General features: G+C 41.0%; 1 protein-coding gene across 2 annotated transcripts in view; it reads right to left on the minus strand.

Annotated features, from left to right (window-relative positions):
* Nucleotides 1–1,339: 1,339 nt before the first annotated feature.
* UNC50 (unc-50 inner nuclear membrane RNA binding protein) overlaps nucleotides 1,340–16,128 on the minus strand; it is a 210,663-nt gene continuing 195,874 nt past the window's right edge. For both annotated transcript variants that reach the window (XM_069204326.1, XM_069204327.1), the window contains exon 6: nucleotides 1,340–2,240. In XM_069204326.1, coding sequence (XP_069060427.1) covers nucleotides 2,104–2,240 — 137 coding nt within the window. In that variant the 3' untranslated portion in view covers nucleotides 1,340–2,103. The remainder of the gene's footprint in view (nucleotides 2,241–16,128) is intronic.

The raw sequence follows: 16,128 nt of genomic DNA on the forward strand, positions 1-16,128 counted from the left end.
TTGCTTCAAGCATATTGCTTCCCCCCCTTTTTTGTCTCTGGAAACCTGTCTTTACCACTATAACCCTCGATCTCTTTTTTTCTCTGATTTTGGAACTGTGTGTAAACTTTGTGGAGTATATAATTGGGAGAAATACACACTGGACCAGGAGATATTCGTTTTTTCTCCAAATCTCCCGTTCTGCCCCTCCTTTTTTGAAATTGATGATTCAATCTAGTTTGTTCTGTGTTTCTATAAGAAATACGCAAGGCGTTTTATCGAATGTGTTTTTTTGTATGTGTGTGTGCGGGGAGCACATCTTGGTGTGCAGTCTGCTTTGGCATCGCAGTAGCCGACTCTATACCATATCTGGGTTATGTTGTGTCTATGTTAGGAGTTCTGTCTAATGTCTTCAGTGATAACCAACCACTTGGCATACCTGTGCCATGTTTAACATGTGAGAGGTTCTGTTTAGTTTTGTGGGTTATACATATGTGTAGTATATTGCTGAAAAGCAGTGATAGAAACGATATGATAGCAGGCTGTATAGCATACCTGTGCTGTGTGGGTGTATGGAAGCTCTCCCGTCTAATGGATATTCCTTTTGTGTGGTGTTTGTTAGTCTTTAAATCAGGTTGGTGTTGTGTGAGTACAGACTATAATACATATCTGTGCTCCGTTGAATAGATGCAATATGTTCTATCTAAAGTTCTTCTTTGAATGTTACAATGTCATGTAGGTACAATGCAAAATAATGCAAACCAAGGAAGCCTCACATTAAGAAGACATAGATGATAGTAATCAGTTACCTATTACAGAGCACCGAATAACCCAAACTTATACTTAATGCACCATTTTCATAAAAGGAAAGGGCAGACAAGACGAAAATTCAAAACACTTGCGCCCAAGGTCTTTCCTAGACTGTAGCTGCAAGAGACCATTGCATGGCCAACACAGGTGAAAAAACTCCATTCTGACTTGTTATACATTCATGGGTTGCTACAATGAGTCCTTGGTATTAATGGAAGAGGGGGTAGCTAGGGGTATCTTAAGGAGCCAGATACCATAAGTGGACATAAGAGGGATAACTGGGATTCTTACAATAGGTAAATGCCTACTGTATAGTTTGAATAAAGTTAGGTGAAGAGTCAAAGAGCTGCAACAACAATCCACATGATCCTCCAGAGGTCTGAACTGTTGCAATGAGACCCATCTCGACAAGTCCATAAACCTACAGTTCTATTCGAGCATCCCACAACAAAAGAAAAGGGTTTTTCTGTTTTTATACACCAAAAAAATATTGTCATTACCTAAAACAACCAGTAAGTGAACAGACTAAATGATATGCTGCACGAGTAGATGGAATTGAAAATATTTATTACACAAATGTACATATAGTATTTTAGGTCTTCTGTTAGGAATGTACTCAATTTCCATATGTTTACTCACTGTTAACCTATTTCCACCTATTATTTTTCTATCCCAATCCAATAATAAGAGCGAACATGTCAGCTCAGTGGGCATCCTAGACGCTGCTGTTTGTAAGAATCACACAAAAAAATATGGACTGGGAGGGGAATCATTTTGGATGCTACCAGTATCCAGAATACCTACTATGTCCTTGGGCTGCTCTCCAATCAGAGTAATTGACTGCAGTGTTATCCTGTCAAGCTTATGTAAGCATCTGTCAAGCATAGAAAACTGTAACAGAGAAAAAAGCTTAACTTGAAAGGGATGGAAGAAACCAAAGTAGACCTCCATCGCTACTGCCCACGAAGTGGAGCTTAATGCAACATCTCAATCATCTTTGTGATTCACATTTTGTTTTAATTTTTAAAAAAACAAACAAACAAAAAACATCAATATCATTATGGTGCAGTTATATTATCGGAAAATGGTCACAATGAGCTTTTGCATAGGTGACTTACGAATCATCGTTTGGGAAATGGGCACTAAAACATCCCAGTGCTCTTATGACCAACAACGATTTGTTTTATCTACAGTGAAAAGTTACCTATTTACAATTTGTACAATATATTTAATGTTTCTTCAAAAACAACCAAAAAAGTCCAGATAAAAAAATAGCAGTGCCATATAATACAGGTAAAACCCACAACACCCTGTTCAGTTGACTCGATACTTGTAGAAGGTGGTAAGCATGCCCGTGAAGTTCCATCCCAGTGCCAACGACAGCACATACAGCAGAATGAGAAGGGCAAATGGATAAAGCAGGACGACTGTGTTTTTCAGAAAGGGTAATGCTGTGGAAGAAATACAGAAATGATCAGCATTAATTACAACATTGCAATCCGCTACAAGAAATTTGCTCTCTTTTTGTCTGAGTTACTTGGTGGCTATGAGAAACGTAGTATTTAATGGCATGCTACTATTTCGACTGACTAACCCCATGCAACTATTTTTTCATATTTATAACGATCTCTGGTACATCCTGTTTAGTACTTCTAACAAAAAAACAAGCAAAATATTATTTGCAAATATCCTCTAAAGGTGCAGAAAAATGACAATGATATCTTAACCTGATACACAAATAACCTAATCAGTAGATGCATCTTGCTCGAGACTTAGATTGGACTTCCTTGTGATGTTTCAGGATAAGCTGTGCTTTACTTATATTTTCTGTGACGTAGCTTGTTACTCCAAAAAACTTCTCACAGAAAATGTGCCGTGAATCAGGCTTGGATATTTAGGCACAACTCACATCTAAGACAGAAGTGACTCACACCTACACATAAAGCTTTCTGAATCGCGTCTAAATTGCAGGATAGACTAGAGTAACCAATGGAAGTGCTTCTGTTCTTGACAGTGCAATATAAGCACCAGCAAAGGCAGTTCCAAGACCGATGCATAAAAATTTCATTGCTCTTAGTTTGGTAGCACTATATATATTCGGTTTAACAATTCCGGCTACCTTGCACCTTTTGAGATGCATGAGAGTTATAAGTAAATAGACTTCTGTTTGCAATACTTTTGGTTGCGTGTAATTGTAAGACCTTGCCTAAATAAATCTAATTTGCAATAATTTTTGGCACGCATAGCTTTACAGTGAGCACAAAAGAAGAAGAAAAATTATTACTCTTGTGGGCCACTACCAGTCCGGAGCCTACAATCCCTCAAGAACAAGAACACTAAACCCAGGACAATTAAGTCCCGTAGCAACCAGTACTCAAAGAAACATTCAACCTGTCAGGATAAGCAAAGCAAGTGGATAAGAAAAGAAGAAAGGAGCATGGGAAACATGGAAAGGAAAGGGGTGCATGAGGAAAAAGAGGAATACATGAAAGGCAAGAAAGTATATACAAACACCTGCAGCACCACTAAAAGAGACCATAAAAAACAGAGTTCTCAATAGCCATGTCGCAACACATTGTGGCAACAAGAGTTGGTAAGCAGTGTACATCATGGCAGTTTAAGGCCAGAGATTTCTGCAGCTGACTAGGATCATGCGTAGTGAGTGCAGTTCTTTTCGCTGAATAAGATAGTATGTGCTTCCTTCAGTTATGAAAACACCGCATCTACAAAGTTGTTACAGAGACGGTTTCCTATAAGTGTAGTCAGAACAGCCATGAAGAGAACCTGGTACACAGACCTAGAAAGGAGCTCTTAAAACCAAGAGCCAAACATTCTTCAGATTAAGGTCCTTATTTAATTTTTGGCGGACGGTCCACTGTTCTGCCATGAGGATGGAGTAAACTACTCCTTCCCGATATAGCAGAAGAACCACCTATCAAATTCATAAATGACCGCTAAGCAGGTGGTCATTTATAATGCACTGGCAGGTTTGCCTGGCTGTGATTAACAGTAAACTTAATAACTCCTACACTGGACTGCGTCTGTCGCATGGTATAATGGACATGCATGAAACAGACTGGAAATAAGATATGCCTTGTACACAAAGCTGACTACTTTCTCTTTCATATAGATGGTTGTAATTTAGCTATCCTGAATTGTTTTTCCATGAATGTTAATTTTCTTGAGACAAACTTTGTACTAAGCCAGGGGTGTGGAATTTAATAACATATATGCTTGTTCTGTAAAACTATCTACTTGTCCCTTTGGTACCATGTAGTGAGATGACAAATTATGGCAGAAACCTCATTTTATAAGAGCTCCGATAATATGCCAGGTCTAATACTATAGTAGAACTTGAATACTAGCAATATACTTTTTTGGGAACCTTTCCGCAGATCTACATTCTGGGGTTGGAGGAAGCAGTAAGCAATAGTTCCAGGGTTGGAATTCCTTTAAATCTGTGCATACCTACTAGCATGTTTTAAGGATTTTTACCAACTCCTCTTTACTCTTTTCCCATACTGAGAAAGGTAGGAAAGTTACTCCCGACAAGGGCAGAACTGGAAGTTCTTCCAGGGTTGGGGAAAAAATGGCTGGAGGGAAGGTGATCTTGTAAAATGCTCAACAGATTTTCGCATGAGCAAATTTACACCATATTTTCAAGAAGTACGATTTCTTGGTCTACTTCTATAAAGTCCTGTGAATTTGTGAATGTCATAATTCTGCACTAATGCAAAGATATATGCCATGGGTGCACTTTTGTGACTTTTTAAAAGAATTGGGCCCAAAACTAGGTCTGGCGTTAATCAAGACCTTTTGTTTTTTATTAAAATTCTGTTTTGCTTCCTATCTATGTATCGGCTGGTTTTACTGTGCATGATAGTATTCTGTTCTTCCACAAGGATATTGGCACACAAAGCAATCAATTTTGTTCAGTGCCTGGAACTACTGTTGTGTCCTTTTCTAAGACCCAAAAAGTGTTTTTTTGTTGTTGCTTTTTGGCAATATTTGTTAAAATGGTGGGGGCCTGGCAGAACTCAAAACAATAAAGTTTTACAAGAGCCAGGTCAAAACAAGGCACGCATTGACCAAAAGGCTAACCACCAATGTTGGATCGGTAGGCTTTGCCAATGATTGTTTTTCATGTTTCCCATAATCTTACTGAAACTGGTTACACTGATTTTCCACTATGAATATTTTTTAGAAGTGCAAGCATGCATCAACACATTTTACTAAATAATGCTTCAAAGAAATAGTACCTAAAATTTCAGTAATTTTGCAAAACTTTTTTTTCCTACTTGCGTTTTTTTCTGAACATTTTATTTTGAAAGCAAAAAATCATCAATCTTGCTTACAAACGCCTGCAAAAATTTGCATTTAATCAGAGAGCATTATCCATAGCCTCATATTGTTAAACTTTTCAAACATGTGTGTACACATTTTTCTACTGGAACCACTGTCAGTAGTGCAGCGTGAGCTTACACCATTTATTTAGAGAGCTCACCTTAATAACGGCTTTGCATTAATGAACAATAAATACAAGTTTGAACAGCATTAACATGGACACCAATACTACCTCAACTGCAGACAGTTCCCTTCCCTGTAAACTGGCAGCCAAAGGGTTTGTGCTATGGGGGTTAGGCCTACTTGTCCTAAGGACAAGATAAACATGAAAAGGTGTTGTCCTTGACCTTAAACAATATATCCTGGGCGTGGGCCTTTAGGAATTCCACACCAATGCTAAACCCATATTACAGTTCTGCTAGGTATTTGATATGTCCTACCAGCTCTTTAGATTTCTTCTGATCATTCATTTTAACCATTATATTGTAACTACTGCCCTTCTGAATAATTATCATGTGAAAAACTATTGTACCCTGTAAGGTTCCTAGTAAAGTCATACAAAATTGAAACCTGTATAATGCTCTCTTTTCAAGTCATATTGTTTAAAGTAATTTTGTGTGTTCTTTACATAATCAAACTATGCTTGAGTTCGGTATGAGCCACTGTCTCCTTTCATATGTTAATAACCCCGGTTGTCACAGACATTTGGTTTGCTCTTGTTTTTAGGGCCCAATTCAAAATAGGCCCCAAAGACCTAGATCATTCTGAACAGCAATGGTGGTGTACCACCAGGGGCCACAGAGAAAGATCTCAGAGATCTGAAAGTGAGTCAATATGCTTTCTTTAAGGTCAATCACTGTGAAATCAACTACTTGATGGAAACATCTACCTTAAGTGGTGGAGAACCCCGGTACTCTAATATTTCCCAACCTTTAAACATTTTCCAGATTATCTTGCTTGTGAGAGCTTTTGTCACCTTCTTCTAGTACTCAGTTTGGCTCTACATCCTTGAATCCACCGTATCAGAGTGGAGTTTTTATCCTGTTCACTATGGAAGTCACATACTTTTCAATCTCCTTTACTCTGATTGCTCTCTTTTTTTAAACAATCCTTTATTGTAGTCCTGGACTTCTCAATTATTTCCAGCTTCTAGCTTCTCTCCAAAGAAGCCAAGATCTCTTTCTGGACCCTCACTAGATGCATGGAGGGTCATATCTCATCCACTTCCTCCTCCACACCTTATCTACTGTGGGCATAAGGCATAAAGAAGTCCTGGTTCCCTCTCTTTAGCTGCTTCCCTGCTATCTGACACTCCCCATGGCAGTACAGTGCTGTCATTAAGTAGCAGGGTCCTACCCAAAGCTCACTGAAAAACACAGCTTGTCTTGTGCATCTCTTCCGCTTGTTTCCGCTTCTGTGCGCAGTTATTAGCAATAAAAGTTGTCATTGTTTTGGGAATTTTTGGAAACTATTCAAAATGCGGCAAATCCTTCATCGGGTAATAAAATCAAAGAAACTTTTACTGTGTTTTTCTTTTACAATAGCTGCGCCTATCTTGAGGAAAACGTAGATTTCATCTGGTTAAAAACTCACAGGTGCTAATTCTAGGTTTATTAAACATGATGGTGAAGTGCCTATGGCTATCTACTGAACAATGTAGCACTTCATGAATACTATATTAATTAACCTACACAAACGTTTCATTGAGAGGTTAGAAAGCAAGTCAGACGACAGGCGCCCTGTAGAAGCACAGCCTGCACATCTGTTCATAATACTGCTCTGAACAGACCACGTCTGGCGGTGGACTGTGAAGCATGGGGGCATCCCGGACTGGTATAGTTGATGATGTTGTGGTGTCCGAGTGGATTAATGTAAGCTATGTACACATTTGGTCTGCGAAATGTGCTTGTATCATATGCTGTCTGACAATCTAAGCAGTTGTAGGACTATTTAACAATATATCTGGAATACCCGATTGCCCACTGACCGTCTTGCAGTTCGATAACTGATTACTCGCTGTGTTCCTTTGTACTGTCACTGAAAATGCACAAAATATATTAGAAAAAAATGCACGCAGGTATACAAGTCACTTATATTACCACTTATTTATTTGTATTTGTGGTTTTGCTTAGCATGGACCCAAGGGTGGCAAAGTGCTATACACAAGTTCAGGTATGTACAGCACCATTCCTCCCCAATGGTTTATCCAAAGTACTGCAATAGCAAATTAATAAGACTGGTGATGATGCATTGTCCCCTTGTTTAATATCCTGGAAACACACAACTTCAAATATCATGAACCTAGACTACACCAAGACCTTACTTAAATTGGAAGAGGGAATGAGGGGTCCGAAATAAAGTGAAACTGCCTGACAAATGTACACGGCCAGATGCAGAGAATCAGCTTTCACCATAAACTCATAAAATAAAGCTACTGCTTATGGACTTTTGGACCTTGTTAACCTTTCCATTCTCGTGAATGCCAGTTAAGCGGGATGCGCTCTGCTCTTTAACACTAACTCTTGCTCCACGGTTCAAATAAAGGTCATCACTGACTACAAATATGAGGGGTATCCCTCTGCTGCAGCTCCGACATAATGTCTCTATAGCGCACGCTTGCAGTGATCTGCAGGCTAGACTTTTACAACTTATACAAGGCAGGTTTGGTCAGAAAGTATTTCTCCAAACTGCACTAAGAACAGAACCATACAATTCATTTTCGCCCTGAAAGGACAGGCCAATTTCATGCCTTCTTTAAAGTTTCTCTGCTAGCTCTGGATGAAAGCAGCTGTGTGCTTAGTTTACACACCCCTCTATGGCCTAATCTCCTGTGACTTTTACAAAGTTCTTCACTGCTGCTAGTCAACCAAGTATTTGAGATAGCCATTTATGAAGCTCTGGGTCATCTGCAAAACAATGTAGAAAAGGAAATGGTATAAGTTCCTTCCATGGTCATGACTACACCATGCAAAGCAATCCCACCTCATCTCAGACTTTAGGTCAACGCGTAGTTAACAAAGGCATCAAGGTGCTAAACAAAAGACAGTGCACATAAAGGACACAGACAAGAGACAAAAGATTAGTAGAAGAGGAAGGTCTTCAGTGCTTTACCAAAAGCAACATACTCGGAACAACTTGAAGGCCCTTATAATGGCCCCAATAAATTTTGATAGTCCAGGCAGCAGGAGTTACAAGTCCATCAAAATTCCAAGTTTTTTTTTTTTTACACTGAGATTGTAACTGAAAGCTCCGTATGAAAGACTGTGGAAATAGTTGCAGACAAAATAGTTTCTCCATGGTATTTCACAAAAACGTCTAATCCAAATTTTTACCCTGCACATTGAATTATCAAGAACTCTGGTAATGGCAATTCCTGGACAGGGAAGTAACAGCAATTTTTCTGGGCCACTTGGAATAAGAATCCCTACTTGCTGCTCACTCGACCTTGTGAATTTTTGCTCTACCCTCGTTCTACCAGATGGATGCACAAAACAAGTTTCAGAATTCGTGTTCCAGCATGCTTCAAATGATTTCCAGTTGGTACCATACCACCAAGGTCCTACTATCTTCCAAGCATACTAGCATAAGAAGGCAGTTCTATCTAATAATTGCATGGATATACCTGAATATTTCCTTCACATAATGCTATAAAGCACCTTGGCAGCACCAAGGAGTGCAATACAAAAGCTCACAAACAAAAATACCCAAAATAGAAGATTTTAAAAAACTGTTGACATTATATCGGATATTTACTGAGGCTAAAGACGGATAAACACATTGACATCTGACATTCAAACTGGCACAACAGATCTGGCCCCCCATAGAGTTCCCTTGTACGATACACTTAAAATAGATGTTTGAAAACACAAAATAAGGCCATGCATGACTAAACCGTCCATCTGAAGATACTAGAGCCCGGATTACGAGTGGCTGATAACTTTCCGATATGCATGGCAATTTCTAGGTTTCGTGTTTTTATAGCTCCAAGTACACAATGAGTGCAAAACCAAATGTATCCCTGAGATAGGTTTAGCAGGTCAAACATGTTGATATTCATCATGCAAAAAAATGCTCAGTACATTACTGCATATATTCATTTTGGTGACCAAAATCTCCACGTTATGCCCCATATTATGACCAAAACCTGTAAAAGGTATTCCTGTATGCATTTCAAATTAGCAGTTTACATCTTCCATGTTTCTTCAGCACAAGCAGGTTTTAGATTTTCAGCAGAAGTGGTCATCTTATTTTACTTATGTATATGACATAGACCACAAGCCAAACCGTCTTTACAATACAGCTTTTAGATAGAAATGACCCAGAAGGTTGCAATACACATTTAAATATCAAGTGGTTATAGACGTTTTTAATGTAGGTTATATTTAAAATTTGTTCTTCAACCGTTTTCTGAAATGTAGCATTTTATCTCAGAATATCCAGTGTTCACACTATGTTCAAAATGTCATTTTCCAATTGTTCATTTGGCCATTTGCATTTATATTTCAGAACTGTGAACCTAAGATGGCTTGTAGCTGTTTTTCAGTGTTCGCTCCCCACCACTCCAATAGTCAAGCGGTGAAGTGCTTTCAGAATGTGTCGAAAATATTTTCATTCAACTCTTCAATTTCTTGTTTTTGTCCTAATTTGCCCACTAGACCTTATCATGTTTATTTTAGGTGATGTAAGATGGTAGATGGTTGCCGCAGGAGCTAGTCTTTCCTCAGTGGTCCTTGCTGCTGCTGCAGTACTCTGGTGTTTAGGACTCTCTCTGATGAGGGAACTAATGTCCTACTATGTATAATTTACTTTAGGTATTTGATAGAGCAAATGTCTAGTTAAAGAGAACAGCATTATGGTTGAAAGAGAACATTATAAGTATACCAGGAGAACAGAGCAGTGCAGTGTTTTGTACCCTGGTGGGACATTATTTACAATTTAACCTTAAAAGCTTTGAAAGACCATTTCTTGGTGATGATTTCAGATTGCACAGTGCATACAATCCCTCTGGGTTTTTCCCCTGTAGGATTGCTGGGTGGGGGAACCTGTGGCAACAGTCCTCCATGGATATCATCTTACTTAACAACTGCTTTTTGTGCGACCCCTGCCGGGCTCCCAATTCAGACAATTGTTGTGCAGAGCATCTTCAGGCAGGACAAAGCTCTACACACAACCTTCCCAGTGTCCATGTGAACCACCATGCCCCACGATCGCCATAGGAGGCCAGTGTAGCTTAATCCTCACTGCATGGCTGCACTTCACTCAGACATGTTTGCCTAACAATGCTTTCGGACCTCGGAGGGATCTGTGTCCATTCAAGGCTGTGACAAGCAAAACAGAAATTTTGGCTGTGACTACACCAGTTACAATAATTAGCCTAATTCGGGCATACTGTTTCAGTAGCCATGAGATAGTAATCCATATGGACAGGTTGATCCTTTCAACCAATCGTTAGTTCTTGACTGCAATGTGTTGGTAGTTTCCAGCTTGTATCACTATTGGAGCTATGTTATAGGGATTGAGCACCTAAATCACACATGAATCTCAACTAACTGGAGGGAAGAACGGATTCACATTTTTACCACATAAGGACAAACTCAAAGCGATATACTTTTTGATTTTTGAGGGGCAAAGGGAAAACACTTACTAGGAAAAATATACAGATGGATTGTACACTATGTTGTTTTAGGCTGCAAAGATAATAGGATCATACTGCCCAAATGCATCATATTCCAGTGCAAATACAAACAGAAGCCGTGTAGTCTTCTGCACACACCAAAAATAGGTATTACTGAGAGGAATTTTAGCAGCAGGACTGGTGAACGTATTGTTAACACAGTGCTTAATAATGTCTTATTTAAATCAAGCAACATTCTATCCTGGTCCTACCATGAAACTACAGTGAAGGGATAGAGGAGATGAAACTGTACTTATCCTGGAAAGCCTCAAACGTATCTCTATGAATGAGCCAGCCTGTAGCTGTACCTACATGCTTACCTATATCGCTTACTAGAGCTTTGAGGCAACGGTCTCTTTCAGTCAATAGTACCAAAAAGTTTGAATATTTTTTTTTCCAATAACATCTCGAGCAGAGACACAGAGAAGGCAAGCTGATCAAAGTCCATTGCAAAAGAAAATATCGGAAAAGTAACAATACTGCCCCTGGAAACTGATGTTAGGCAGTGCAATTCAATAAGTGGGAGAATGCTTATTTGTTCACGGCAGAGCAATTAGTCCAGTATTGTACACATACTTTAGTTCGCTTTTGTGAAAGTAATGCTTCAGTTTTAGTGTAATACCTGCCAGGCTGCTTATTGCGTACGAATAAATTATCCTACTAAATTATTAATGAACCAATCTTTCTATACTGCAGTGCATTTAGTGTCCAAAAGTGCAAGTGAAATGTGCAGGTCAAGAGGTAAGACTTTGGTTGGCTCCCTTTGAGAAACAATGTCCTAGCTTGACTAACTAAAAGTGATGTTTTGTTCAAGTGTTGATACGGCAAATATTTGAATCTCCGTGGAAAATAATCTGCTCAAAAGGATCCGCTTTTCTGCACCTACCTGCAGAAAATGCAAAGTTGAGGATTATTCAAACTATCTTAACCGCGTCAATTATGCTTAAGTCCTCACTTTCCACATTTGGATTCGAGTTGAGCAAGTCTGCTTTTCAACAAGGAATAGATTGTGAACCTTAGTGATGTGTATGTTTACCTTGAGTCAGACGACATAGTACTGAGCTGCCCCACAGAAGTTAAGAAAATTAAAAGGTGCAAATATGACACCAGGACAGCCAGAGGAATTAAAGGGTTTGTAGTGAGGAATAGAACCACTAAAATATTGGCAAGACTTCTCACGGATCTCTTATCAACTGAATACAAGCAAATAAAACTGAACATAGATTACACAACTTCTACATTAAACCAAAGTGGAATTTAAGACTTTCTACCAAAAAAGGACACTAGAATCTGTGGCAAAAATACGCAGTATTAGACAGTGTGCATATAATAATTCTGCACTGCAGAATGGGGACAGTATCTTACTTAAATTTAGGCCAAAATGTGGGTGTGGCCTGGGAAGCATGGCCACCAGGACGTAGTTTCAAAAACTCCCGTCCTGGCCAGTCCTAATCCTTCATAATCCGGGGTAAATTGCTGCCTGTTCTGCCCCTTAGCAGATCGTCACTGCTGCAGTGATCATGGAGTCCTATTTTCAGGTGGAGGTATACTGCTGCAGAAACAGAGAAGGCCCGGGCGACGGCCTGACGGTGCTCCGGGCCTGTGCTGCGAATAGAAAGGCTCAGGGTAGATTTGCCCCCCAACATATACAAAGCAAGCTGGGTAGTGGTGGAAAGTAAGATGCACTTCCCAAATGTGGTGACAGTATGAATGTGGCATTTTAGATAGAAAACTGTAGTGCAATGCAGTTGAGTACACTCCACTACCCTAGAGCTTATTTTGGTGTTCAGAACAAACACTTCAACAAAGTTAATAACAGACACTGCCGCACTCAGAAAGTCCATATATAAATCAGTCTTTCAGTTGAAAACAGTTGCGAAATGATCCTTTTTTTAGAAGGCATCAGCATAGGTCCATCGAGTGATCGGCGGTGTCTGTTAACTACTTGTGTGTGAACCCTTCCCACTACCAGTTATACAAGGGGGCTTGTTGACAGATAGGTATGTGGAAGGACCCTCCCCAGGATTGTCATCATGCTCCTCTGAGCCTTCCTAGTTGGAGTTATCCTCTACCTCTTTTCCTGACTGATCTGAACTAGTGCAGAGTCCCTGGTCATCTTGGAGGAGAAGATTTAAGAATAACTCCTTATTGGGGTTCTTTACAATCCCTAAACTTCTTTCAATACAGAGACCCCTCAAACTTTTAAAGTTTAGATTCTCATATGTTGTTTTCACAACTCTAGGGGTAGCATCTACAGAAGACATATTGAAAGAAAAAAGTTTTGTGAATGTGAGTAAAAAGTTAGTAGAATAACAGCGCTAACTTTTTAGAGAAAAGAAGACAACTTTTCAGAACTTTGAGAAACTTTTGCAAAATTAAACAGAACTTTTAAGAAAGTTAGAAAATTGTTTCTAGGTATATATTATATATGCTTTAAGTATTGGACAAGCTTTCCTTGTGAAAACCACAGGCAACAGAGTGGTAAAGCAATTGCAAGTCCCACCGCTGCACCACCAATGTAGGAGGCTGGCCTGGTTTGTAGTCGGAACCTTGGGTACTTACACCTTACACCAGGTCCAGTTATCCCTTGTTAGTGAATGTAGTAGTGTTGTAGCAGCTTAGGCTGATAAAGGTAGCTATAGCAGAGCAGCTTAGGCTGAGCTAGGAGACATGCAAAGCTCATGCACAAAGCTCATGCAATACCACTTATAGTTACCCAGTACTTATACACAAGTAAAGACAATACTCAGTGTTACGAAAAATAAAGGTATTTATTTGGGTGACACAGTACCAAAAATATCTTAGAGACAATACTCCTTCTGGAGGTAAGTATTATACACAATATATACACTAGACACCAAAATTAGACAAGTAAATAGCCATAGAACAATGCAAACAGTAGGAAATCCTATAGAATGCAATGGGAGAAAATAGGTCTAGGGGCAACACAAACCATATACTAAAAAAGTGGAATGTGAATCACAAATTCCCCCCTAGACAAGTGTAGTGTGTGCAGAATCACTGGGAGAGTAAGAATACAGTAAAGGTAAGTAAATTACCCCACCCCAGAGCCCAGAAAAGCAGGAGTAAAGTACTGCAAGTTTCCTTAGGACACACTATACCTCGTTTTGGGGATTTTGCAGCAGCCAACCAAGTCTGCAAAGAACAACTGCTGGATTATTGGACCTAAAGACCTGCAAAGGAAGGGGATCACATCCAGAAGTCGAAAGAAGTTCCAGGAAGGACAGGAGCCTCTGCCAACCCAGAAGAGGGTGCAAAAGAGTCCCTGGTTAGTCGAAGACTGCAGAAATGCACCCTAGGACGATGCCAGCGGGTTCCTGTGTGATGCAAAAGATGTCCCATGGCGTGAAGATCATTGCAGACGAGATTTCGTGTTGGAAGGTGCCAACAAGCCTTGGCTACTACAAAAATGCACTTTTCATCAAAATGGCACTGGATGGACCCAGGAGGGACCTGGGGGTCTCAACTCTGTGTGCGGAGGAAGAGGAGGCTCTCAGCACTTTAGAGAGCCCTCAGGATGCCAGCCAGCACCCCCCAGAAGCTGCAGGATCCAGGTTCAAAGGAGGTGCAAAACGCGGTTGATGCAGCACAACAAAAGAAGGTTCCAAGCTGCCGGAGAACAACTCAGCGAGTTGAGCGTCACAGGGTGGGGTGCAGGGGACCTGGGCCAGGCTGTGCACAAAGGAATTTTGCAAAGAGTGCACAGAGGCCTCAGGAGGTGAAGACAGTACACAGGGGTACCGTAGTTCTCAGGGAAGGCAAGGTCTTACCTCCTCCAAATTGCGTCAGCAGGACCTCAGGACAGTCTATGTCGATGATGTCCACCCTCTGTGTCCTTAGGAGCACGCTCGTCGTGTGAGAGGAGTCCCAGGGTACCGGTCGTCGTCTTGGAAGGTGCCTGCTTGGAGCAGGGGAGTGACTCCATCACTCCATGGGAGATTTCTTCGGTCCTTCTGGTGCAGGATGAAGACAGGGAGTCCCCAGAACGTGCACACCATGCAAACTGTTGCAGTTGCTGACTTGGAGCTGAGGTTGCTGAAGAAAAGTGTCTCTTGTAGACACTTTGTTGCAGTTACAGCGTTTCTTGGAGCAGGCTGCTGTTGATCCGAGGTCAGAAGAGTCTGAAGTTGTTGCAGAGGATTCCTGAAGGAAACTTGCAAGCAGAATCTGAAGAGAACCCACAGGAGAGCCCTGACAGGGGGATTGGCTACCTTATCAGGTATGGACCTATCAGGAGGGGTCTCTGATGTCACCTGCTGGCACTGGCCACTCAAAGCCCTCCAGATTGCCCCCACACCTTGCAAAGCAAGATGGCTGAAGTCTGGGACACACTGGAGGAGCTCTGGGCACCACTCCTAGGGTGGTGATGGACAGGGTAGTGGTCACTCCCCTTTCCTTTGTCCAGTTTCCCGCCAGAACAGGGGAGAAGGGATCCCTGAACGGGTGTAGACTGGTTTATGCAAGGAGGGCACCATATGTGCACTTCAAAGCATTTCCAGAGGCTGGGGGTAATACCCTCCTAGCCTGTAACACCTATTTCCAAAGGGAGAGGGTGTAACACCCTGCTCTGAGAGGAAATGCTTTGTTCTGCCTTCCTGGGACTGGGCTACCCAGACCTCAGGAGGGCAGAACCCTGTCTGTGAGGTGGCAGCAGCTGTAGCTGCAGTGCAAGCCTCAGAGAGCTGGTTTGGCAGTACTGGGGTCCATGGTGGAGCCCCCAGGATGCATGTACTTGACTCCCCAATACCAGATTTGGAATGGGGGGACAATTCCATCATCTTAGATATGTTACATGGCCATTTTCAGAGTTACCATTGTGAAGCTACATATAGGTATTGCCCTATATGTAGTGCACGTGTGTAATGGCGCCCCCACACTCACAAAGTCTGGGGAAATGGCCCTGAACTATGTGGGGGCACCTTTGCTAGTGCAAGGGTGCCCTCACACTTAGTAACTTTGCACCTAACCTTCAGCAAGTGAAGTTAGACATATAGGTGACTTATAAGTTACTTAGGTGCAGTGAAAATGGCTGTGAAATAGTGTGTGCACTATTTCACGCAGGCTGCAGTAGCAGTCTTGTGTAAGGGTTTGTCTAAGCTCCTATGGGTGGCAAAAGAAATGCTGCAGCCCATATGGATCTCCTGGAACCCCAATGCCCTGGATACCTAGGTACCATATACTAGGGACTTATAAGGGGGGTCCAGTGTGCCAACTGAAATTAGTAAATGAAGTCACTGGCCTACAGTGACAAATTTAAAAGCAGAGAGAGCATAAGCACTGAGTTTCTGGTTAGCAGAGCC

The sequence above is a fragment of the Pleurodeles waltl genome, chromosome 8 (assembly GCF_031143425.1).
Source record: "Pleurodeles waltl isolate 20211129_DDA chromosome 8, aPleWal1.hap1.20221129, whole genome shotgun sequence".
NCBI classification, from domain to species: domain Eukaryota; kingdom Metazoa; phylum Chordata; class Amphibia; order Caudata; family Salamandridae; genus Pleurodeles; species Pleurodeles waltl.